The sequence below is a fragment of the Lithobates pipiens genome, unplaced genomic scaffold (assembly GCF_037356315.1).
Source record: "Lithobates pipiens isolate NorthernLeopardFrog02 unplaced genomic scaffold, aLitPip1_a1.2 Scaffold_22, whole genome shotgun sequence".
NCBI classification, from domain to species: Eukaryota; Metazoa; Chordata; class Amphibia; order Anura; family Ranidae; genus Lithobates; species Lithobates pipiens.
This window is the reverse complement of record NW_027507784.1, coordinates 124,416,667-124,442,702: the sequence shown is the minus strand read 5'-3', so window position 1 is coordinate 124,442,702 and position 26,036 is coordinate 124,416,667. Positions and strand designations below refer to the sequence as shown.

Sequence of the window (26,036 nt, the reverse complement as noted above, 5' to 3'; positions counted from 1 at the left end):
GGAGTGCAATTAGTTTTGCACATCTGTGACCTGTTTTTAGCAGAGAGGTCTGACGTCACACAGATCATTCCAACTCCGTAAGTCTGGATCGGCCAGGTGCCTGGACTGATGGCCGTCTCAGCCTCTCGGCAAGCCACTGAGACGGCCGCTCCCCACCCCTCCACATCGCAGCGCTCCCCACCCCTCCACATCGCAGCGCTCCAGTGAGTGTGGAAGAGCAGAGCAGGAGAGATGCTGACAGGCAGCAGCTCTCTTCTGGGGAAGCCGAGAGAACCAAGCGATCGGCGGTGTTCAATGGCTCGGTTCTCAGTGCAGAGACACCGGGGGACAGATGCTGCATCCACCTAGGCAACTATACAACTGCAATAACCCCCCGATTGCCATACTTCTCCTTTTTAATTCCCTTGCATGAAATGACCATTTCCTCTAAATGGGTATAGTTCAGTTCATCCATCAGTGCGTCTTTAATTGTGCAGCACAGACCAGTGCTATTTATTCATGTTATAAAACCTTGTAACTCTTAAATGCTAGGAATTTCCATTTTTTTTTTCCTTCCCATTGGATGGTCTTGTCATCTGTGAGCTTTCAAAGAGAACGTTACAAGGCGGCAGAAAGACACAGCAAGAAAGAATTTTATGAAAAACAGATTAGAGGGTCATTAAGTAGAGGATGTGTATAGAGTATTTTAAAGGCTTTAAAGGTACATCTTCCAGTGGGGAAGAGCATTCCAGTGACAACTAGGGATTTCCCGTTACAATCAAAAATAAAAATGCTGTAAGGTAGGCCATTCATTATGCAATTTTATTTCTTTCATTCACAAGCTGAATTAAAGTGATATTAAAGGCAATTAAAAAAAATAAAAATAACAAACCTGTCACTTACCTGCTCTGTGCAGCACTTTTGCACAGAGCAGCCCCGATCCTCTTCTCTGTTCCACCGGCGGTGCTCCTGGCCCCTCCTGCCTCCCAAGACCCCCCCCCCCCCCCCGAGCAAGCAGCTTTCTAGGGGTTCACCCAAGGAGGCTTGCTCCCGAGCCGCTGCTCTGCTTTTCCATTTAGAGTAGTGGCTTGGCCCTGCACCCTCTCTCCTCATTTGCTCACTGTCTGACAGCAGCGGGAGGCAGAGTCCCCAGAGAGGCTTTTGTGCACCATGCTGGATCCCGATGGAGCTCAAGTAAGTATTAGGGGGGCTGCTGCACATAGGTGTGTTGTGTTTGTTTATTTTATTACCATCCTGCATAAAATGCAGGATGGTAAAAAACCTCAGGCCTTTAGAACCACTTTAAAGAAAATTGCTTGATTCTTCCATCAACACAATCATTGTTGGGGGAATCCCTCCTGCAGCGCTATTGTGTTCTGGCGATGGGAAGCCTTCCCCACCTGCAGAATATAATGATCATTGCTGGCAATTATGGCTGATGGTAGTGATCGGTCAAATAAAAAATAAAAATAAAAAACGGGCTGGTTGTGCTGAAGTTGATGGATCAATCAAATTGAGTACAACCAGCCTGCCCATAGACTGATTGATTGAAAGTCGTCTGGTTACTGCTGAACCGATCAAATTTTGATCTGTCTATGGCCGGAATAACTTTTTTTTTTTTTTTTTTTTTACATGTTTCCTGTTCCCTGCTTTTGATCATATGTTCTAGTATGTAATTTTGGACATTATAGCAATTGTTTAATTATTTTCTTTCACGTGTTGACTAGAATCACTCTTTCAGTAATGCCTAATGTATGAGTGTAAGTGAATGATCAACAGGAACACAGTTGCAGTCATTTATTGTGACGTGTTCGATTTGAGGGTAACTGGTTAGACTGTTCCCATCATTTGCACTATGAACAGTAGCCGGATATCTTTTAGACTGTAACTGCCTAAAATGATCATTTGTACTGATAACATTTCTTAAATGGGCATCTCCAGAGAATAATTATCCAACCATCTGGAAATGTATTCTTTATTTTATCCATCTATGAACATGTATATGTCTAGGATCTGCACTGTCAAAGGATTAGATATTTATCAAATCCTTCCAAATTGGCCTAGGAAGTGAAGAACAGTAAATAACAAATTGTGGTTACCGAGCAGAAAATCCAGCCTGCATTTATATAAAAAAAAAAAAAACACGAGCAGCATCTACATATGTATTTTAACCCTTTCCCATCCAACTCTTGCATTCCTTTTAAGTAGTTCTATACAGGTAGGAGGAGGGGGAAACGGACTTCCTGATCACATGACCATTGTGATTGACTGTCACAATGGTCACATGATTGAGAGCTGATCAGACCAAGAGCGATCTATAACAGCTCGGTCACTGTGCTGGGTGCGCACAATGAGTATTCGTAGCACACAAAATCTTGGCCATCTATGGATACCTTGTGTTAGGGTCCACCCACTTTGCCGCCGCCTATGTGTTACGATGGCACCAAGGAGTTAACACTCTGTATATATCATGGAAGGATCATATCATCGCCCACATCACCAAAAAAAAAAAAGCTGTACAGGGTTATAACCCTCCCTTACTCTACCCAAAATGGCAGAAAAAAAACGTTTTTCTTTTAGATACACTTTAAATGAGTTCCTGGTCTTTACACATGGTTTTGCGCATTATAGCGCACCAAAATCTACATCAGGGGACTTCTACCATAGTGTGCAATAATGCACATTATGGCAAAATAACTCCTATTGTGCCCACCTTAAGGCTACTTTCACACTGCAGTGCCCGACCGTTTGGCAGTAAAGCACCACTCGTTTTTGCAGCACTTTTTGCCCAACAGTGGGGCGCTTTTAGGCTGCTTTCACACTGCAGCACCCGGTCGTTGGTGCTAAAGTGCCACTCGTTTTTGCAGTGCTTTTTGGCCACTAGCGGGGTGCTTTTAACCCCAAAGAAGGGGTTAAAAGTGCCCTTGTAACGGTGCTTCTGATGCGCTGCCTATTCACTTTAATGGGCAGGGTGTTTTGGGAGCAGTGTAAACAGCACTCCCAAACTGCAAAGATGCTGCTTGCAGGACTTTTCCTAATGCACACTGGGGCCGGTGCAAAAATTCACACTGAAATTAATTGGAGGCGGTTTTCAGGCGTTATTTAAAGACTATTTCTAGTGCTAACACGCCTGAAAACCGCCTCAGTGTGAAAAGGGTCTTAGTGTTGACAGGTCCAGGATCTTTTCTTCACCTTGCTATATATCTTTACATATTTCTTGCATAAGGACAGGGATTCTTTGCATATATTACAAGTTCAAGCTGGCCAGCTACATCAGTGATTCCTCTCTGTCCTTTTACCAGCTCATGTGGAATTTAGCACAGACCTCTTTCCTTATCTATTGCATAGTGCGGGGCAGTGACCAGATCTGTAGCTCTCATCTGTCTTACTTTAGGTCCATTCAATTATGCGATCAGCAACGAAGTATTGGACATTTTGCACAGAAGAGCAGGGACTGGCTGGAGAGGGATCACTTCTACATATGCCATTTGGATTGCACAAACCTCTAACCATTTCTGCTGTTTAAAGTGGTAGTAAACTCTGTACTACCACTTGTACCTCTAGGTGAGCCTATAATAAGACTTGCCTGTAGGTACTGTGAATATCTCTGAATATCTCCTAAACCAGGGATATGAAATTGGCGGACCTCCAGCTGTTGCAAAACTACAAGTCCCATCATGCCTCCGGATGTCATGCTTGTGGCTGTTAGTGTCTTGCTATGCCTCATGGGACTTGTAGTTCTGCAAGACACTAACAGCCACAAGCATGACATCCAGAGGCATGATGGGACTTGCAGTTTTGCAACAGCTGGAGGTCCGCTAATTGCATATCCCTGTCCTAAACTGTGCTAGTTTAAGACTGCATGCATCCGATGACCTCATCGGCACATGGGCTCTGAAGGGTCCGCCTTACAGTGCTGGGCCTTCAGAGCTTGTGCTGGAAATGGTGTCTCCTGCATGCATACTCTGGAGTGACATCATCGTGGCTCTGGCCAATCGCATTTCGGATCTCACAAACCCAGAAGACAGATGGGGGAACATTTCAGCCCTCTCAGTGGTGACTTTACAGCACTGGAGGGCTTTGTTCCAAGGTGAGTATTTCATAATGTGCTAGTATGCATTGTATACTAACACATTATCCCATTGCCTTGCAGGTTTTTATTTATTTTTTTGAACATCAGCGGTTTACAACCGCTTTAAGCTGATGCCACCTCCCAACACTGCTGCTTCCAGGCTTCTTTTCAGCCATTAGTTGGCCACTAATGATGTAACATACAGGCGTTGCATTGTCCTTGGCACATGTGACGCGTAGTTTACACAAAATTTTAAAACTGAAGGGGCCAGGGAAGAGTTTTTTTTTTATTTTTTTGGGCAAAACAGACTTTGCATGTCTTATGACAAAAACTCTTCCTATAGATATTATTTATTATTATTATTATTCAGGTTTTATATAGCGCCAACAGTTTGCGCAGCGCTTTACAACATGAGGGCAGACATTTACAGCTACCTTACAATTTGGTACAAGAGGAATCTGAGGGCCCTGCTCGTTAGAGCTTACAATGTAAAAAATACAGTGTTGTGAAAGTATTTGCCCCTTCCTGATTTTTTTTTTTTTTTTTTTTTTCCTTCGTATTTCTCACACTTGAATGATTCAGATCATCATCAAATAAATTTTAATATTAAACAAACATGACCTGAGTAAATCTAAGATTCCGTTATTAAATTACTATTTCATTCATTTTTCTAAGGGGGGGGGGGGAGCTGTTCAAACCTGCCTGGCCCTATGTGAAAAAGTAATTGCCCCCTCCCATGCTGAATCATGCATGAACTGTGAGTAACCACAAATTTGTGGATAGTTAATTTCACTTGCCACACCCAGACCTGTTGAATCAAGAAATCTAGAATAGAAGCTGTCTGACAAAGTGAAGCACGCTAACGGATCACAAAAAGCCACACATTATGCCACAATCTAAAAAAAAAAATTCAAGAACAGATTAGAAACGAAGTAATGTACACGTATTGGTTTAAGAAGGGGTTCAAAGCCATTTCTAAGGCTTTTGACCTCCAGTGAACCACGGGGAGAGCCATTATCCACAAATGAAGATAACTTGTGGTGAACCTTCCAGGAGTGGATGGACTACAAAAATTACTCCAAGAGCATGACGACGACTGATTCAACAATAAGAAAGAGACTCGGCAAAAATGGCATCCATGGGAGAGTTCCAAGACCAAAGCCACTGCTGACCAAAAAACACCAAGGCTCATCTCATATTTACCAAAAAACATCTTGATTATTCCCAAGATTTTTAGGCAAATATTCTGTGGACTGATGAGACAAAAATGTTACTTTGTGGAAGGTGTGCATCCCATTACATCTGGCATAAAACTAATACAGGATTTCATAACAAGAACATCATACCAACAGTCAGACGTGGTGGTAGAGTGATGGTCTGGGGCTGCTTTGCAGCTTGAAGACCTGGATGACTTTCCATAATTGATGGAACCATGAATTCTGAGCTCTACCAGAAAATCCTGAAGGAGAATGTTCAGCCATCAGTTCCTGACCTCAAGCTCCAGCACACTTTGGTTATGATCCTAAAGACACCAGCAAGTCCACCTCTGACTCAAACAAAACAAAATGAAGGTTTTGGAGTGGCCTAGCCAAAGTCTGGACTTAAATCCGATTTGAGATGCCTGAGGCGTGACCTTAAACAGGCTAATTATGCTGGAAACCCCTTCAATGTGGCTGAATTAAAACAATTCTGCAAAGAGTAGGCCAAAATTCCTCCACAGTGATGTAAAAGACTCAATGCAAGCTATTGCAAATGCTTGATTACAGTTGTTGCCTCCAAGGATGGCACAACAAGTTATTAGGTTTAGGGGGCATTACTTTTTCACATAGGGCCAGGGAGGTTTGGACAGCTTTTTTTTTTTTATATATTTTTTTTTTTTATTTTTATTTTTTTTCCCCTTCATAAATAAAATCATCATTTAAAAACTGCATTTTTGCATTTACGCAGGTTCTCTTTATGTAATAGTAAAATTTGTTTGCTCTGAATCATTTAAGTGTGACAAATATGCAAAAAAAAAATCAGAAAGGGTCATACTTTTTTCACAGCATTGTATGTGTGTTATGTATGTGTGTGTGTGTATGTGTAATTGACAAAATTTGTGTTAGGACTGCAAAACACTTTCCCACAAATGTTGCTCCATAGATATGATATGCTGTAACCCTAGCACAGAAAGTATGACGCTGTAAAAAAATATTTTGCCTCCTTCCTGATTGTTTTACATATTTGTCACCCTTAAATGATTCAGATCATCAAAACACATTTTACTATTACACAAAAATAGCCTGCGTAAATGCAAAATGCATTTTTTTAAATGATTTAATTCATGAAGGGGGGGGGGGGGGAAGCTGTCTAAACCTGCCTGGCCTTATGTGAAAAAGTAATTGCCACCTGAACCCAATAACTGGTTGTGCCAGCCTTGGTGGTAACAATTGCATTCAAGCATTTGTGATAACTGGCAATGAGTCTTTCACATCACTGTGTGGACTTTTGGGCCACTCTTTGCAGAATTGTTTTAATTCAGCGGAGTTGGAGGGTTTTCCAGCATGAATGGTCTGTTTGAGATGCTGTGCCATGGTCTTAATTGGGTTTTAATTGGGTTTTAGTCCGGACTGTGACTAGGCCTTCATTTCGTTTTTTTTTTCTGAGGCATTCAAAGGGGAACTTGTGTTTTCAGATCATTGTCCTGCTGCATAACCCAAGTGCACTTGAGCTCACAAACTGATGGTCAGACATTCTCCTTCAGGATTTTCTGAATGAGTGCAGACTTCATGGTTCCATCAATTATGGCATCAAGGTCCTGAAGAGCCCCTGACAATCACACTACCACCACCGTGTTTGACTGTTGGCATGATGTTCTTTGTTATGAAAAGCTGTTTGCTTTACGCCAGATGTAACAGACACACACCTTCCAAAAAGTTAAACTTTTGTCTCATCTGTCCACAGAATATTTGCCCAAAAGTCTTTGGGATAATCCAGATGTTTTTTGGCAAATGTGTTCCTTTTTGGTCAGCAGTGGCTTTGGCCTTGAAACTCTCCCATAGGTGCCATTTCCCCCTGCCCCCCCCCCCAAATCTTATTTTTAAATTGTGAACGCTGACCTTAAAGTGTTTACTAAACCAACAGTAAAATAAGTGTGTATATGCCGTAAAGCATGCTTGTTATACTCACTGTGGAACCTAATGGGGTAATCCTTTAAAAGGCTGCTTGATCCTGTCTTCTCTGATCCTTCCCTTCCACTGTCCCCAATCCTGGTGGCACAGAGCCTTTGAAGTCACTCTGCACATGCTCAGTTGGGGATGTATATTGCTAGAGTTTATTTTTATTTTTTTTATTTTCTTTGGGAGGGTGTATGTAATTGGCACAGGGCCTATTGGTACTGTCCAGACAGGATCAGGGGTCATCGATGCTCCTCCTACAAGCTTTAAAGAGGAAGTAAACCCTGATGGGTTTACTTCCTCTTTGATTCCCTGCAAAGGTAAAGCATAATGGACTACTATGCATCGCATAGCAGTCCATTATGTGTCACTTACCTGACACAGGAGCCAGCGAAGTCACCGCTGTCCCCTGTAATTCCAAGCGTCCATCTTCTTGGTGGGTCTCGCTGCTCCGGCGCTGTGATTCGCCGGAGCAGCAATGACGTTACTCCTGCGCATGGGAGCCAACACTCGCGGCATATCGCTGCGGCCTGCCCAGTGCGCCGTAGACAGCGGTGGCTGTCTTTGGGTAAATATCTCCTAAACCGTAATAGGTTTAGGAGATATTTCTTGGACCTACAGGCAAGCCTTAATCTAGGCTTAACTGTAGGTCAAAGTGGTTTGTAAGGGTTTACAACCACTTTAAAGCGGGGTTCCACCCTAAAGTGGAACTTCCGCTGATCGGAACCCTCCCCCCCTCCGGTGTCACAATTGGCACCTTTCGGGGGGAGGGGGTGGAGATACCTGTCAAAGACAGGTATTTACACCCACTTCCGGGCATAGACTCCCATGGGAGTCTATGCCTCTTCCTGCCCTGCCGCACTGTCTGCTGGGACACACACGGGTCCCAGAGACAGCGCGGACAATTCCTATTGCGCTACGCGACTCGCGCATGCGCATTAGGGAACCGAAGCCGATTCGCTTCACTTCCTGATTCCCTCACCTAGAATGGTGACGGCAGCAGCCGAGAGCTGAGCGATCGATCTGCCTCGGCTGCCGGCATCGCTGGACCCCGGGACAGGTGAATGTCCATTTATTAAAAGTCAGCAGCTGTAGTATTTATAGCTGCTGGCTTTTAATATTTTTTTTTTCCCCAGTACAGTCCCGCTTTAAGAACCATATATCAAACAGATGGTACAGCGCTCTAACTAAAATAAAATAATTACTAACATATTAAAATTAAGTCCAAAGATCCCCTTCAGAGTCCAATGAACTGACACGTTCGTGGAATACCCACACTGGATCGGTATATAGCAGTATTCACATTTCCTCAGACCATGTGGCTAGAAAGACAGGCCATAGTGCTCTCCATAGAAAACCGTTTTAATGATGAATATACATAAAAAACACACTAAAGGCCCATACACACAATCAGACTTTTTGACAACAAACATGCAAATTAGCTGTTTTGGAGCAACATCCGACTGTGTACGCTCCATTGGACAAACTTTTTTGGTTTTCATCGGACTTTTGTTGGCTGTGCGAACGGACAAACTTTCTGGCAACAAAAGTCCGATGGAGCAAAGTCTGATCGTGTGTACAGAAAACCATAGGACTTTTGTACAAAGTGCAAACAGGCATGCTCAGAACCAATGCAAAAGATCAGACAACAATACAGAAGTTGACCAAAGGTGGCGGTAAAGAGCAGAAAAACCACGTGGTTTGGTGAAAGTTGGCTGAAAAAGTCCTGCTGTGTGTATGCAATACAAGTTCAGGGCCGACGCCCTTTGTACAAAAATCCAAGGGAAAGTTTGTACAAAGTCTTATCGTGTGTATGAGGCTTTACAATAACGAAGCTTCATACAATTGTTAAAATAAACAATGACCGCGGGGTGACGTCCGTACGTTACGTCCCTATGGGCGGGACTTCATCAGCGGACACGGAAACTACGCCACACCTGATATATAAATAGACAATAAGGGGTTCCTATAGTGTGCTTACTGTGAGCAGGACGTGACGGACATATATAAGGGGAAGGGATTCATTGTTGCAACGGCAGTGTTTGCAAATATTGATATGATACCTTTTTTAAATTCCGCTCGTTGTTGTGCTCATTTGCATCGTGCGGATAGGCATGATGGGATGAGCTGTTAACATGGTAACGTTTGTTTAAATTCACAAGGGCTGCCCCGAGGTCTTTGCCTGTTATCGTGTAGATTCGTACTACACGACAGGATGTGTTGTTACCTTGGTAACTTTCGTAAACATGGAGAGGTTGTCCGTCACGTCATGCTCACAGTAGGCGTACTATAGGAACCCCTTATTGTCTATTTATATATTGGGTGTCGCGTAGTTTCCATGTCCGCTGATGAAGTCCCGCCCATAGGGACGTAACGTACGGACAGAGATCACGTGACGTCACCCGCGGTCATTGTTCATTTTAACGATTGTATGAAGCTTCGTTATTGTAAGTGTTTTTTTTTTTTTTTTTTATTATGTATATTCATCATTAAAATGCTTTTCTATGGAGAGCACTATGGCCTGTCTTTCTATCCACATGGTCTGAGGAAATGTGAATACTGCTATATACCGATCCAGTGTGGGTATTCCACAAACGTGTCAGTTCATTTGACTCTGAATGGGGGAGAGCTGTGTTTTCGTTGTGTGAACCGGTCGGATATTGTCTGAGAGGAGTACAGCGATTGGACGAGTTGATAAGAATTTGTTGATATTTAAGTGCATAAGACCATCTGTAATTTAAAGGGTCCATACGATGAGGTGAGCAGCCAATTTTACCATTGGTGGTGGTCCCCCCTTGGCACTAAGTCACTTTATGCATGAACTGACTGTATACCACTGAAGATTCTCCACGTGGACTTTTTGACACAAAAGCTATCTTTTGGACTTTTAATTAATTTGAATATGTTAGTAACCATTTTATTATAGTTAGAGCGCTGTACCATCTGTTTGAGATATTTTATTTTGGGATTTGGTAATTGATCCTTGGTGTTCGGCAGCTTTTCGTAAAGGGGTGGTACTGTGCTGATTTTTTTATTTTTTTTTTTTCTGCATTTACACTTTAAGAACCAGACACTGATAGAAGTCACAAGACTTCTATATACTGCTGATGAGGGGTATTTAGCAGTTACTATTTACTAAAATATTTGCATTTTCATGTTTTGTACTGTTGGAGACCAGATATAGTGAATGTAGGGTTCTGGGTTTACACTAGTACGAATTAAATTCGTATGATAGGAGTGTTCCCGACTCTCAATGGAGCCAGTTCACACATCTTCGTGGAGGCCACAAAGCGGATTGCACAGAGGTCCCATGCGTCTTTTGGCTCAGTTTCAGGTCCAAAAACGCAAAAAAAGCAAGAATTTGGGCCAGATTCGTCCCTGAAATGGAGAACAGGGATGCACTGCATCTCTGCTGTGAGCCGCATGCGAACGAAGTGTGCATCCAGCCTTACTGAGGCAAGTGAGGCCTGCAGCTCTTTTTATCAACTCCTGGATGAGTTGTCATGCTCTTGGAGTAAATTTGGTGGGTCGGCTACTCCTGGGAAGGGTCACTACTGTTCCATGTTTTCTTAATATGTGGATAATGGCTCTCACCATGGTACGCTGGAGTCCCAGAGCCTTAGCAATGGCTTTGTAACCCTTTCCAGACTGATGCTTTTCAATTACTTTGTTTCTCATTTGTTCTTGAGTTTTAGGTTGCGACATGTGTGGCTTTTTGAGATCTTTTAGCGTGCTTTACTTTGTAAGACAGCTACTATTTGATTTGATTTCTCGATTCCACAGGTCTGGCAGTAATCGGGCCTGGGTGCGGCAAGTGACATTTAACGAATCTTTCCCCAAAAAAATGTTTAATTAGTTACATTCATGATTGTTCACATAGGGTTAGGCAGGTTTGGACAACTTTTTTCCCTTAATACATGAAATCCTCATTTAAAAAAAGTGTGAAAAATATGCGGGGGGGAAAAATAATCGTGAAGGGAGCAAATCGTTTTTCACAGCACTATGTTACTGGCACTTTAAAGTGCATCTAAAAGGTACTTTTTTTTTTTTTTTTTTTTTCTTTTCTAAAACATGATATCTTGTGCATCCCCAGAAGGAAACAGAAATTGGCTATACATACTGTAATTTTTCTGATATTCCAGGTACTATCCTACTTTTCATTCTTTGAAATATTCCTAATGAAATATTCTTCTTTTTTGACTTTGTATTTTATATAAACAATTCAAAGATTACAGTAAACATATTTGAATTCCACGGATTTGGCCCTCCCTTATTAGCAGGTAATTCTTTGTTGTTTTTTCCAAGTGAGATCAATTGTCGGCAGTTGTTATCCTTTGTTTTCACAAACTTGGCTGCATAGACTGGTTTATTGCTGCTTATTCTAACCAGTAAAGTATAATCTCCGCTAAAAACTTGTTGATTTTGCGAATCAAACAATGACCACTTTTGCGTATGGTTTTTTTTTATTATTATTTATTTTTAAGAAGACTTTAACTGCTTTTGCTGCAATCGACATATCTGGATAAAATTACAACTTCTTCTAGAGAGTTAGACCACCCCATAATGGCTATAGCCACTTGGAAATTCTAATGCCGTGTACACACAGTCAGAATTTCGGCCAGCAAAATACAGATGAGAGCTTTTCGTCAGAAAATGTGACGGTGTGTATTCTGCATCAGAATTTTGCTGGCTGAATTTCCACCAGCAAAAGATCAGACGGAAAACGTTTCTATTGGAAATTCTCATCGCGTGTATTCAATTCCGACGCACAAAAGCTCACGCATGCTCAGATTCAACTACGAGACCGAAGCTATTGGCTACTGGCTATTGAACTTCCTTTTTGTAGTCCTGACATACGTGTTGTACCGCGTTCTTGACGGTCGGAATTTGGTGTGAATTGCATCGGGAAAACTATCGGAGCTTTTTCCGACCTAAATTCAGATCGTGTGTACAGGGCATAAGAGTTTGAACCTAGAAATCTGGTGGGTGGCATTCTTGATTGGTGTAAGAAGCTGGTGAGTGACTCAAACCTGCAGTACCTACCCAAATCTGAAACTTCACTTTTGAGAAGGATAGCATTTTAAAGGGAATCATTTATTACGAAAATAACACTTACAAACAGATTGAATTAGAAACAATAGATGGCATCAGGAATTTTCTAAGTTCTGGACACATTTAGCTTCACTGCAAATTATGTTCAGTGTTAATTTTAGTATTAGGACTAAAATGGCATTTTAGTTTTTTTTGTCTTCTGCAATTGTTTTAGTCGACTAAATCTCCAGTAAGTTTTAGTCGACTAAAATGTCCTACGTTTTATTCGACTAAAATCTCCAGTACATTTTAGTAATGGCAATTTAGTTTTGGTCATAGTCTTTTTGACTAAAATGGCTTTTAGTTTTAGTGGTATTTTAGTCATCTCAATTGTTTTAGTTTTTGTCGTATTTTAGTCGACTAAAATTAGGATTCATTTAGTCAACTAAAATGTTTTAGTCTACTAAATTGACACTGATTATGTTGCAGCCCTAGAACTATGTGTGAGTTGGGCAATGTGCTTTCTTTAAACACCTCTTTTGACAGGTGTTCTACTTGTTGGTTGAGTTGCTTTTATTTGCTGGGCAAGAAAATGTTCTCTTCTAACTGAATTTTTTTTTTTTTTCCTTCTCATCCCTTTTTAGTGTTATCGCCAAGCTCTTTGCGTGTTGATAGTCCTACGTCACTCGAGAATGTTAAGGAAGTGGTGGCCATCAAGGATTATTGTCCCAGCAACTTCACCACCTTGAAATTTTCCAAGGGAGAACATTTGTATGTGCTGGACACATCTGGTGGAGAATGGTGGTACGCACACAATACTACAGAAATGGGTTACATACCATCTGCATATGTGCAACCTGTCAATTACAGAGATTCTTGTCTGAGTGACAGCGGTATGATAGACGGACTGTTGGAAAGTGCTGATGGAGTAAAGGAGATGGATCTCTTGGGTGATTGGACAGATTTTTTAAATCAGAACTCTGTTAAAACCAATAACAACAACCCTTTTTTGAAGCCAGCTGTGTCTAATCCCTTTGTCAATGGGCCTTTGATAACAGAAAAGAAGAATGGGGATGATTCCGTAAATTCTGTTGATTTATTACTGTTTGATCCATTGGCTCCCCCTTCTGTTAGCTCTACAGAAACAAGTACCGATGTGTTCTTAGATCTGTTACCCCGTGCCAATCATCAAACAAATGTTGTTGAAGAGCCCGTCACTGTCAGAAGGGACAACCCATTCTTCCGGAGCAAGCGTTCCTACAGCCTCTCTGAGCTGTCCATCCTCCAGGCAAAGTCTGAGAGTCCAGCCACGGGCAGCTTCTTTGCTGGTCTCAAGTCCCCAGCTCCTGAGCAGTTCCAGAGTAGGGAGGATTTCAGAATTGCATGGCTCAACCACCGCAAGCTGGCCCGGTCCTGCCATGATCTAGACTTGTTGGGCCAGAATCCTGGCTGGGGTCAGACTCAGCCTGTGGAGACTAGCATTGTCTGCAGGCTGGACAGCTCAGGGGGTGCCGTGCAGCTTCCGGATACAAATATTAGTATACATGTTCCAGAAAGACATGTAGCTCCAGGTGAGACACAGCAAATCTCCTTAAAAGCTATGTTGGATCCGCCCTTAGAACTCAATAATGACAAATGTACCACTGTAAGCCCTGTGATGGAAATCAAACTGAGCAACATGGAAGTACAAAGTTCGTTAAGCCTAGAGGTAAAAGCATCTGTGGAATTGCGCAATAATGTTGTTGGTCAAAATACAGTAGCAATAAAATGTTTGCGTAGTGATACTAAAGAAGGTCCATACAGCTTGCTGCCACACTCCTACACATATGGAGACACGATTCAAGTAAAGCTGGAAAATCTTGAGCCAGTTATGTATATAGTGATGGTGGCTCAAGCACAAAATATTGTGCCTCCTTGCAATGTTTGGGACTATATTAATAAAAGGATCACTGTTGGACTATATGGGCCTAAACATATTCATCCTTTGTTTAAGGCTGTTGTAGCCATTTTTGGTCATGACTGTGCACCCAAGACACTTCTAGTCAATGAAGTAGGCCAACAGACTCATGGGGCAGCACCAGTGACTTTACATCTGTGGGGCAAACAACAGTTTGTGCTTCCCAAGCCTCAGGATCTTCAGATTTGCCTTTTCTCCAATATGACAAACTACAGAGTAGATGCTGGAGATCAGGGAAAGATTGTGAGAGGTTTCCAACTAAAGCTTGGAAAAGTTAGCAGGTTAATATTTCCCATTAGTTGCCATGATCCTGAACAACTTTCTGACTTCACACTGAGGGTGCAAGTTAGGGATGAATTGGGTAACATCTTGTCACAATACTGTGTACAGACTCCACGGCCACCACCAAAAACGGGGCTGAAATCCACTGGACCAAGAAGATTTCTCAAGAAAAAAGAAGTTGCAAAGATTGTTTTGTCTCCCCTTGCGATCACATGCAAATATCCAATATTTCAGGATCGACCAGTAACAAACCTGAAATATGGGAAACTAATAAAGACTGTGGTGCGTCAAAGCAAAAATCCATATTTACTCGAGTACAAGAAGGGAGATGTGATGGCTCTCTTGAGCGAGGAAAAAATCAAGCTTAAGGGACAGTTGTGGACTAAAGAATGGTACATTGGGTATCATCAAGGAAAACTGGGCCTGGTTCATGCAAAAAATGTACTAGTAGTAGGCAAAGTAAAACCAAGCTATTTTTCTGGTCCAGAGTTGACCACAGGCACCTTATTAGAGCAGATCTTGCGTCCATGCAAATTCTTAACGTACATATATGCATCAGTGCGAACTCTTTTAATGGAGAACATCGGCAGCTGGAGGTCCTTTGCTGATGCACTTGGATATGGAAACCTTCCTCTTTCCTACTTCTGTCGCGTGGAACTAGAAAGTGAGTCAGAACGAGTGGCATCTGTGCTGGAGAAACTGAAAGAAGAGTGCAATAACAATGAGGGAAAGGAAAGGAAATCATTCCAAAAAGAGCTAATTTCGGTAAGATGAGCTACATGCTGTAATAGTTTGACTTGTTTGTTTGTCAAGTAATGGTCTACACAGATTACTGTTTTAATTTACACTGTTAAAACCTCTGATCTTCACATGACTGGGGTAAAAACGTGCCAACGGTTATATAAAAAAAAAAAAAAAAAAAAAAGTGGAGTGCAAGCAATCTTTGTGCATGCTGCGGTATGTTTTAGTTAAAGCTTTACTTTCACAGCTAGCACAAATTGTCTCCGTCACTAACCTGTGCGCCCACTGGGCTGGACACTGTATAAATTCTATGCAGCTTCAGCTACATGCAGTAGACAGCACTGTGTTCTAGGTGTGGTACAAGACCTTCCTATCTGTCTCACACCCGGAACAAAAAAGCAGCCCGATACTTTTTGTGTTGCGGGTGTGAGAACAGAAGATCCCATCAATGGGCATCCTCTTATACTGTACCTAGCATTTTAAGGATTTTCCAAGCTTACTGGTTTCCGTTCAGAGTATTTGAACGGATTTAGTTGCCCATGGTCCTAAATTAGGACTTTTAGAATAAAAAAAATGTATATATTTTAAGCAGGACCAGGGGCTAGCCACTGTCGTTGTGTGGTGTATGGCCAACTTTATACTCGGATTATGCAATTGTATGCTTTATTCTAAAAGCCTAGTGTGATTGACTGAGGAACATGATACTATATTAAACAGGTTTTATATACAGCCTGCATCTGCATTGACTAAAAGAATATAATAGTATGCTTCACTCAACCCCTCCCCAACTTGTCTACAGCGCACACGCTTCATGTTCTGCAATGTAGATGTATAGGTGGTCAGTGACCTGTTTTACTGCGGTGGCCTCTAACAATTTCACGATCCAGTGATGGACACATTTTTAAAAGCTGGAATGCTTATGTCTTGATGTAAATTCAGTAAATGGAAATACTGTTTTGCCCCTGGTAATGACCAGAGAGCTGGAAAATCATCAATCATAAAAGCTGAAAATGTTATTCATCATGCAGACTGCGCTGAATTTCATATTCCTTTTCTAAAAGCTGAGTTAAGTATAGGAGATGTTGTGTTTTCATTACGTAAAATAATTATATTGACCTGGTGCCTTTTTAGAATTTTAATTTAAGCAATTTTTTTCTAATCCCAATAGACGGTTGTATTTATAGAATCCCAGTAAGCTTTTAATCTGAAGGGACGTAAAGCCCTGTGAAATATTGCAGATTTATAGTGGTGGTGGTCAGCTTGGGAAAATATATAGTGGATCCCCAGACAGGTTCAGATGGATGAACAATAGCTTGGTTATTATCAATATTTTATTAGCATGGTCTGTGTATTCTGCCTTGGTATTTAAAAAAAAAAACTTAAGTTCTGTGTGTTTCTGCCCACGCCCAGTAAGAATAATATATTGTGTGTAGGTTATCAAACACTTACCAATCATGGTTCTTCCCCCACCCAGGATGTGAACCGTTAGAAGGCATTGCACATCTTGTGCTCTCATCCTCCCTTTTTTTGAAATGTGCTTGTTAGGTTGGCAGAACTGTACTATTTATGCCACACACTGCAGTGGTTAGGTGGTTTGTTGCTTTGAAGATTGTCTAGTTGCACCTGCACATTTGACCATTCTCCAATGGCTATAGCCAATCTTACTTGTGTGGTCTGCATGATGACAAGCACTATGAAGCAATGGGAATGGGTAGTGTTGCCTGCAAAGATTTTTACTGAAATTTTTCTTCTGCTCATTCTGAAAATGTATACTTAAAAAAGAAGTATGCGTGTCTAGAGCAGAACTTGCGGCCTTTGTGAACATCAACATGAAACTGGGAAGTTTTTAGATCTTCAGTCACAGCTAAGTAGATATGACCGTGAAGCCAGCTCATACTAATTGGCTATAGATTTACCTAGTTGCCTCTTCATAGCTGGGAGGCAGTCCATGCAGTACTCAAGAGTCGTTGTCCTCCTCATGAGAGGTAATGGAAACTGCCATTGCTATCATCTTCTTTTGAAATGCTAGTTCCTGGCAGTCTGTCTGTTCCTTTTGACTTTCCTTTCGCTTTAAGGTAAAAAAAATGTTTAGGCTTTGCAACCACCTGAAGTCAGACACAGCCATGAATCTAGCTTTTTTAAGAATAAGGCAAGTAATGACAAACCCTTAACTTTTTTTTTATTTATTTTTTTATAAGTGACTTTAACTTCAACGATGGGGGCTGTAACTTGAGCCCAGCTGGTCAGATGAGCTTCCACCTACTTTGGAAGAGCTTGAACAGCAGCAAAGTTACCAGAATGTTAATTTTAGCACGGTTTTACCATGAGCTTTTATGGGCTATAATTTATTCAGTGAGAGCGATGGGTTGGTTGCTGGGTGATCCAAGGCAGATTAACAAATGGGTTCCCAGTTTGTTATATCTTGTTTATAGTGTGGGTCTCTACACGTAATTGTTTCCTATAAATATTGTAGTCAATAAAACCATTCTTTTGCATTGACTATAGAATGATGTTTGGTTTTTCTTCTTCTTCTTCTTCTTCTTTTTTTTTTTTTTTTTTTTTTGCTTAGGCCTTGTTGAAGATGGACTGCCAAGGTTTGGTGGTCCGCCTGATTCAGGATTTTGTCTTGCTTACTACAGCGGTTGAGGTTGCTCAGCGTTGGAGAGAGTTGGCAGAGAAACTAGCTAAAGTGTCCAAACAGCAAATGGATGGCTATGAAGCACCACATCGTGACAAGAATGGCGTTCTTGATAGCGAGGTAAGGGGAATCTGGCACATTTTCGTCTTGTAACACAGAATCCTTTTTAAGCAGAACCTTAATTTACTGAACGCCTAAAACTGTGCTGAGCATGGTGGTTGTTTTATTTAAAGCTAGGGTTCAATGATTGTGTCTTTGGGAAGTTTCTGGTACTCTTGGCAAAGTTATCTGAAGGATCTTCCTATTGAATTAATAAATGATGATCTCCTGGTACAGTGACTGGAGTAAACCTGTAACGATGCTGTACAGATTAGGACTTCTGATTTAAAAAAAAAAATCTATAATCTTTCGCTATAACCTACACAGTAAAAATAATTCAAACATATATTCAGATCTTTATTATTATTATTCAGGATTTATATAGCGCCAGCAATATAAAAAGGAGACAATGCAGTTACAATACAATAAAAATACAAGCGGATTAAGAGGGCCCTGCTCAGAAGAGCTTACAATAGATCTGTGCATTACAGTAATGCAAAGTAAACTGTTCAGTTTAAAACAAATGCATGGTGTAAAAAAACACAGTGCCGTTCATGTTTCATTCAATGGGACCACAATGCATGGTGTAAAACAAAAACAAAAAAAAGCAGTTGCAATAAAATTTTGTTGCAATGGGTTGGCAACAAGCTCAGAATTGAACGGGTTGCTTTCCCATAATGCATGTAAACATTCATGCAGTGTGAATCCAACCCTAGAGAACTGATGATTGCTTATAGAGTAGTAATCTGAGCGGCAATCAAGCCTGCTCCACGAAGATTGCGATTTTTACAGGCATGTTGCACACTGCATGTCACTTAGATCTATGAGTGATGGCTTAATCCATGGATCTATCCTAAAGGCTTGCATACAAAAAACTGGGCAGCTAATAACTTACCACATCCAAAAATAGATTTAAAAATAGGTAAGTTTTTTTTTTTTTTTTTTTTTTTTTTTATTACAATTTTAAAAGAATCCAACATCACAATGGTGATGCATGGGGTCAAAATCGAACTACGCCATATAAAATCCAACTAGCTTGTTTAAAAGGTTAGTGTTACACACAGATTCTGTTTAAGCCTCTCAAAAGGTTTAGGTGGAGATTTCCTCTCACGTCCTTCATCCATCACCTGGACATGAGGTAAGGGAGAACCTCCCAAGTTGGGAAAGACCGCAAAAAAACCTGTTAAGGTTATAAATTGGGGGCAAACTGAATGGAAATTTTTGTACCGAAAATGCACGTAGCCGAAAACCGTAATCGCCAGTTTAAAAAAAAAAAAACATTTTTTATATATATATAATTGTATTCAATGTTTTAATATCAATTTTAAATTTAATATAAATTTGTTAGCCATTAGTGGCACTTTCATTTATTTATTTTTTTTGCAAGGAAAGCTCAAGAAAAATGCAGTCTGGAGTCTGACCATCTCTTGTATCATATCCTCAGTCTCTAACCATCTCTTGTATCATGTCCACAATCTCTTAAAGCTGTTAACCCAAAAAAAACGGATCCTGTTCCCTTAAAGCATGTTGTACAGTGCTTGTGTTGTCATTTGGCCCCCTGTATCACCTGTAATACCGGTCTGATCCTGGCAGTTTCTACCCTCTCCCCGTACACTGACTCTGCTATATTCGGGCTGCTGAGCTCTGACACTGGAGTCAGTATGTGCCTCTGTCATACGCAGCCCAGCCCTCTGTCCTCTCCTGCACCACTATTATAAACCTTGCCAACTGTAATGTTAAAAATGTCTGGCATTTGGGTTTTAATTTTTGGCCAGCACACTTCTTAGAGGGAAAATTTATGAATTCTTCCCTCCTTTACATTGAAAAGTGGGAAGAAAAATCTATAGTCTACAGCAGTGGTCTCCAAACTGTGGCCTATTGGCCAGCAACAGTTTCACTTTAAGGGTCTGTGTTGATGGATTTATGTTGCATCAGATGAGTTTTGAATTCCCGTACAAGTCTATGGCAATACAAAACCTGTTCATAAGCCTGATGCCATTTAAACAAGCCCACAGCACTATTGCAGACACACATATTTTACCTTACCCTTCTCCTTCATTGGCTTATTTGGTATTTCCTCCCGTTGCTGAAGCTAAACAGAGTTGGTGATGAAGGGTAAGCAAATGCTGCTCTGGATAGGGATAATTAAGTCTCAATTCACATATATGCGAATCAGATGTGTTTTGATTCGCAGCCGATTCGTATAATGTGTGAACCGGACCAGCTTTCAATGGTGCCGATTCACACATGTTCGGGGCGGGCCTGCCATTTTGGGTGTGGTTCAAGTGCGACTTCAAGTAAAAATTTGCACCTGAACTGGTTACCGAAGCCAGACCTGTGAACCTAGCCTAAGGCAAACCTATTGCTTTCCCACAAATGGAGAAGGGAGGGAGAAGCACAGATTTTTCCTTAGGCTTAAACATGGGAGGAGAGGTTGGGACTTTGTATGAAGCGTGCAACCAGGGAGGTATCGCAACAAATGCGTCTGGTGGGTACATAATAAGTTTAGAACTATATACATTGCATGAAGGCATAATGCACAACAACGATGTATACAGTCAATAAGATTTATTATTTATAAATTAAATAGTGACACAATAGTAAAATAACATTAGTTCATATTGTAGACATTGTAAAAACTCGTTGCGTTTCTCCACAAAATAATAAACCTAGTCTTTCTTGGTTGGTACAATCCAAATCGGTATGAAGGGTAGAATGGTAAAAAAAAATCTTGCTAAGTAAACACAGGGGTCATCTAATATATTGACGCATTTCATGGCTTCTGCCACTCTTCAGGAGAAGATGTAGGGTAGGTCTACAAGAATTGTTAAAATGACTAACAGTTGAATTTTGTGTAATATGAGATCTATCTATAGGGATAGGAGGAAATTGTCAAATGCTACTTACAGACATGCTAGTGAGTGGGCGCATGCGTGGAGGGCTGGAGGCCAGCCAAGAAAGGTTACTTGGCCCGGGAGCTGAGGGGGAAACCCCGAAACATAAGGTGGCCTACGAGTAGAAAACAGCAGTCCCCGATGGTGAACCCCGTAGATATTCAAAATAAATGGGATCCAAACCAGTATATATATATATATATATATATATATATATATATATATATATATATATATATATATATATATATATATATATATATATATATATATATATATATATATATATAGTAAAGTGTAAACTATAAATGAAGATATAAAATTGGAGTAGCTAATAAATGGAGTGTTGCTAGTGCTGGGACCAAAACCATAATGAAAAACTGTACTTAAAGGGCAGGTAAAGGTGGTATAGGTGATTTAATTTGGCCCCAATAAAAGGCCAATAAAATATAGTGACAGACCAGGAGTGACATATGAACCACAAACAATGAAAAAAACTTGTATAAGCGAGTGAAGGAAGGAAGGGGGGAAAAATGTTAACAAGTTACCTACAGTATCTAGGTGAATAGTTGAGGTCCAATAGTGCCCAGTGATTGCAGGGGTAACAGCCATGGGGATTGGAAGGATAGCATATATACACTCCAATGTGGTTGTGGGTGTCCTTCAACGACACGCAGGTGGCCAAAAGGAGGAGAGGCGCCAACAGCCACGCAGCGGCACTCCTTGCCATACGGCGCCAAGTAGCCTCTTGTAGGATGCCAAGGAGTCACACCACAGGAAATGATGTAATGCGAGTGGCATCAATGCAACGTCTGTCAGAGCCCCTGCAACACCATGGAGAGGAGAGGAGGAGGAGGGGGGGGAGGGGAGGGGAGGCCCCCCAGAACACATCACAATGTCTACAATATAAACTACCGTATATACTCGAGTATAGGCTGACCCGAATATAAGCCGAGGCCCCCAATTTACCCCCAAAAAAACTGGAAAACTTATTGACTCGTGTATAAGCCGAGGGTGAGACATGGCTGTCCATCCCTGTGTGTCCGTCCATCCCTGTGTGTGTGTCCGTCCATCCCTGTGTGTGTGTCCGTCCATCCATCCATCCATCCCTGTGTGTGTGTGTCCGTCCATCCATCCATCCCTGTGTGTGTGTCCATCCATCCATCCATCCATCCCTGTGTGTGTGTCCATCCATCCATCCCTGTGTGTGTGTCCATCCATCCATCCATCCATCCATCCCTGTGTGTGTGTGTGTCCATCCATCCATCCATCCCTGTGTGTGTGTGTCCGTGCAGCCTTGTGTGTGTGTGTGTGTGTGTGTGTGTGTGTCCAGCCTACCTGTGTCCCGAGCCTCCGTCCCGAGCCGCCCGTCCCGAGCCGCCCGTCCCGTGCCTCCTCCGTCCCGAGCCGTCGTCCCGAGCCTCCTCCGTCCTTCCAGGATCGCCGCTCTTCTCGGCGGCCATTCTAAAATTCAAAAGCCGCGCCTCCGCCTTCACCTGTGATAGGCGGAACACTGAATTTCCCAGCAGCCTGTGTTCCGCCTATCACGGACATCCTCTCATATTCGTCGGTAGTACGAGGATGAGCGGATGTCCGTGATAGGCGGAACACTGACTGCTGGGAAATTCAGTGTTCCGCCTATCACAGGCGGAGGCGGAGACGGAGGTGCGGCTTTTGAATTTTAGAATGGCCGCTGTCTGTCTGCTCGATACGCTGATCGAGCAGTCAGACAGCGGTGACTCGAGTATAAGCCGAGGGGGGCACTTTCAGCCTCAAAAAAGAGGCTGAAAATCTCGGCTTATACTCGAGTATATACGGTAATATGTTACTATAATATATCACTATATAATTTATATATAACAAATCTTATTGACTGTATATATCGTTGTTGTGCATTATGTCTTCATGCAATGTATATAGTTCTAAACTTATTATGTACCCACCAGACACTTTTTTGTTGTGATATCTCCCTGGTTGCACGCTTCACACAAAGTCCCAACCTCTCCTCCCATTTTCAGTAAATAGGGATGGAAGCACTGGGCTGCGCCCTGTGTCTTCATATAAACTCCCAATCTTGTTAACTTTTCTGCCTTTTAGGATTAAGTCAGTTCTAGCAGAAAGAAAAGCTAAGGACTGGTCTAGCAAAAGGTTTTCTTCTTCTGGGTATAAAGACAGATTAACTTTAAGAGTTAACAAATTAGTTTCCAGTTTAAAACATAATTTGCATGTACGGTGACACTTATTGTTTGTAGTCCGTATTGAGTCGCTAAAGTAATTATTAATAAACCCAGAACAATTTTGTTTTTACAGTAATAGTGTTTTTTTTCTATGACTGTTGTTGACTTTGTACACATGCTTCTTGTAAAGACTTAGCTAGTCTTTTTTCTGGCAGTAGAGGGATTAGATTATGCTTTAAAAAAATCTGAACCCACCATTTAAACTACAAGTATTATTAAAGTAGACGTGATGGTTTTTATTATAAATTAGGCACTCATTTTGCTGAGCCCAATCAGTGCAAAGTGGTAGTGTCTATACACAACCATCTTCACTAGGGCTTTATACTAACTGAGCCTTGCCTATGCACTGCTGCAGCATTCCACCTTGTCCAAACTCTGGTATCAAAGCTGGGAAAAGGTAGATTTAGGAAGTATTGAAATCACTGAATCAGCAGACGCCAGGCAAATAGTATTTTTAGAAGGTGGTAAGCACATCTTTGGGAGGCTTGCGGTGTATGACCACACCAGGTCTATAGTTTTTCTAATTTCTTCCACAATAATACTATTAAAACGCATGTAGGCGCCAAGCAAACAGCAAGTGGTGTGTGTTTTTTTTTTTTTTGTATTTTTCAGAATTTTTGTTTCTTGGTAGTGTGTGTGTGTGTGTGTATGTGTATATATGTGTATATATGTGTATATATGTGTATATATGTGTATATATGTGTATATGTATGTATATATGTGTATATGTATGTATATATGTATATATATATATATATATATGTATATATATATAATATATGTAGATGTTGTGCTGCTTGGAGGTTTTATTTTAATTGTACAGCACATTCATAGACCCTGGGTTATAATTGGGCACCTTCAAATGACTGGACTTTGGCCCCCAAAGTGACTGCCCTCTTCTCCCTTACAGAGAAATCACTTTTAGTTTAACTGGTTTTGTTTATTTATTTTTTCTCTTCAATGAATTCCTCTCTGTGTTCTAATACCACAATAGAAGAGTTGCATCCGGTTTGGTGCAACCAAAATAAAACCTTGGGAGCTGTACTCGGGTCCCAAGCCATGGGGGCAGCCTGTGATGTTGCTTTGCTTGGGCACTCACCTTGGCACTTTGTGAACCTTGTGTAGTCATACGCAAAGTGCTATACATGTCCAGGGCAACTTTTAAGCCTTGTGTGTCTGTGTTCTAAAAATGTGTTAAATCTATTTTTTTTTTTTTTTTCTTTTTTGCAGGCTATGTGGAAACCAGCCTATGACTTTCTTCTGACATGGAGTGCTCAGATTGGCGACAGTTACAGAGATGTCATCCAGGAGCTCCACACAGGACTGGACAAAATGCGCAGTCCTATCACCAAGAGATGGAAACATCTTACGGGAACGCTGATTCTTGTAAATTCTCTGGACACCCTTCGGTCAATGGCCTTTAGCACCCAGGAACATGAGGACTTTGTTATCTAATCATGTCTTTGGGAAGGATTTGTCATTTATGTCAACACATTGTTATTAGAGATCCATTCTGCCTGAAGAAGAACATATTATGGGGCGTTATGGAATTTCAGTTTTTCTTGTATGAAAGTTGTAAATGTCCTCTAATTCTTCAGAGAGCTCATGTATATTAGTGATATATTACTCCTGTATTCTCGGGGGTTATCTGAACCTTGTGCTGCATTTATAAATCAGTACGGACAGACAATGAAGTTTATGCATTGGATGGCCATGGATTTCAGGCACCAGTTCTCTCCTGTCTGTTCTAACCGAGGAATGTGTGTACAATGTAAATATGTAGGGATGATTCGCAGGCACAGGGTGCTTCATAGGCCAGAGACTTGGTCCTCCTGACAATTTGTCTTGTTTTGGATTCCTTTATGAGCACAAATGAATTCTACACTTTTTTTTTTTTCCATAGTTTAGTTTTTACTTTTTATTTCAGTTCATACACGTGTATTGTGTAATCACTGCCCCTTCTGGGTCATCTGTGCTTTATATGTCACTCCCTGTGTTTAAAAAAAAAAAATTATATCATGTTTTTGTTACCATGTGTTATTTATCTTTGGCTAAAATGTGGAGCCATGTGTATATATGTAGGTAAATCCAACAGGCCCGCTTTGGACTTTATATGGGCAACATCTATGAGACAATCTGCTGTTACATGTGCCTGTTAAAGCAATAAATGAGAATTAGAGTGGGCTTAACATTTCCTAATGACAGTTCTAATGGCAGGACAAACCCTTACCCCCGTGTCTTGCAGTGCAGTTTAACTGGTTGTGCTGACCTAGCTTGGAAGTTCTGTGATCTTCTGCCTGGTGTGTTGGGTCAGATGATTTTAATTTTTAAATGGTCTTCAGGTCCCAATGTTAGTATTTTTGTGCCTTATACTTGTTGTATTAATTCAAGCCAAGCCCTGCTAGCCTGGCGGGCTTACCAATCCTGCTTGCATCGCAAATGACATGTCTTTCATCAAGGAAGGGTGGCTCGTACAATGAGGTTGCATACGGTTTCCTAGTATCTAGTGACTGCCAGGGACTAGTAAAAGCAGAGGACCGGAACAGGCAGACAGACCTTATTTTCTATTTCTATTTTTTATTTCTGACAGATTGCTAACTACCTCGCATGATTTTAACATAAGTCTAATAAAAATGTAAGGTAAAAAAACAAATCTGTTTTTATTTTTTTTACTGCTCTTTTCATATTCTGGAATCTAAAAATCCAAGGCTACAAAAGGTTTTCGTATGTAGATGGTTTTTGTAAATTATTTACATTTTGTATTTCCTGTGTAAAGAACATATTGTGCAGTAGAGAGTTTCTTAACCACATCGGCTCTGGAAGATTAACCCCCCTCCCCCCCCCCCCCGACCAGGCCATTTTTTGCGATACAGCACTGCGTTACTTTAACTGAAAATTTCACGGTCGTGCAACACTGTACCCAAATAAAATGTATGTCCTTTCTTTCCCAC

At 41.2% G+C, this 26,036-nt stretch overlaps 1 protein-coding gene across 2 annotated transcripts in view; it reads left to right on the top strand.

Annotated features, from left to right (window-relative positions):
- The window catches only part of SH3BP4 (SH3 domain binding protein 4), a 76,250-nt gene extending 50,512 nt beyond the window's left edge, over positions 1-25,738 (top strand). For both annotated transcript variants that reach the window (XM_077448218.1, XM_077448219.1), the window contains 3 exons: positions 12,882-15,241; positions 17,787-17,975; positions 24,316-25,738. In XM_077448218.1, the coding sequence (XP_077304344.1) occupies positions 12,882-15,241; positions 17,787-17,975; positions 24,316-24,540 (2,774 nt within the window). In that variant the 3' untranslated portion in view covers positions 24,541-25,738. The remainder of the gene's footprint in view (positions 1-12,881; positions 15,242-17,786; positions 17,976-24,315) is intronic.
- Positions 25,739-26,036: the final 298 nt, after the last annotated feature.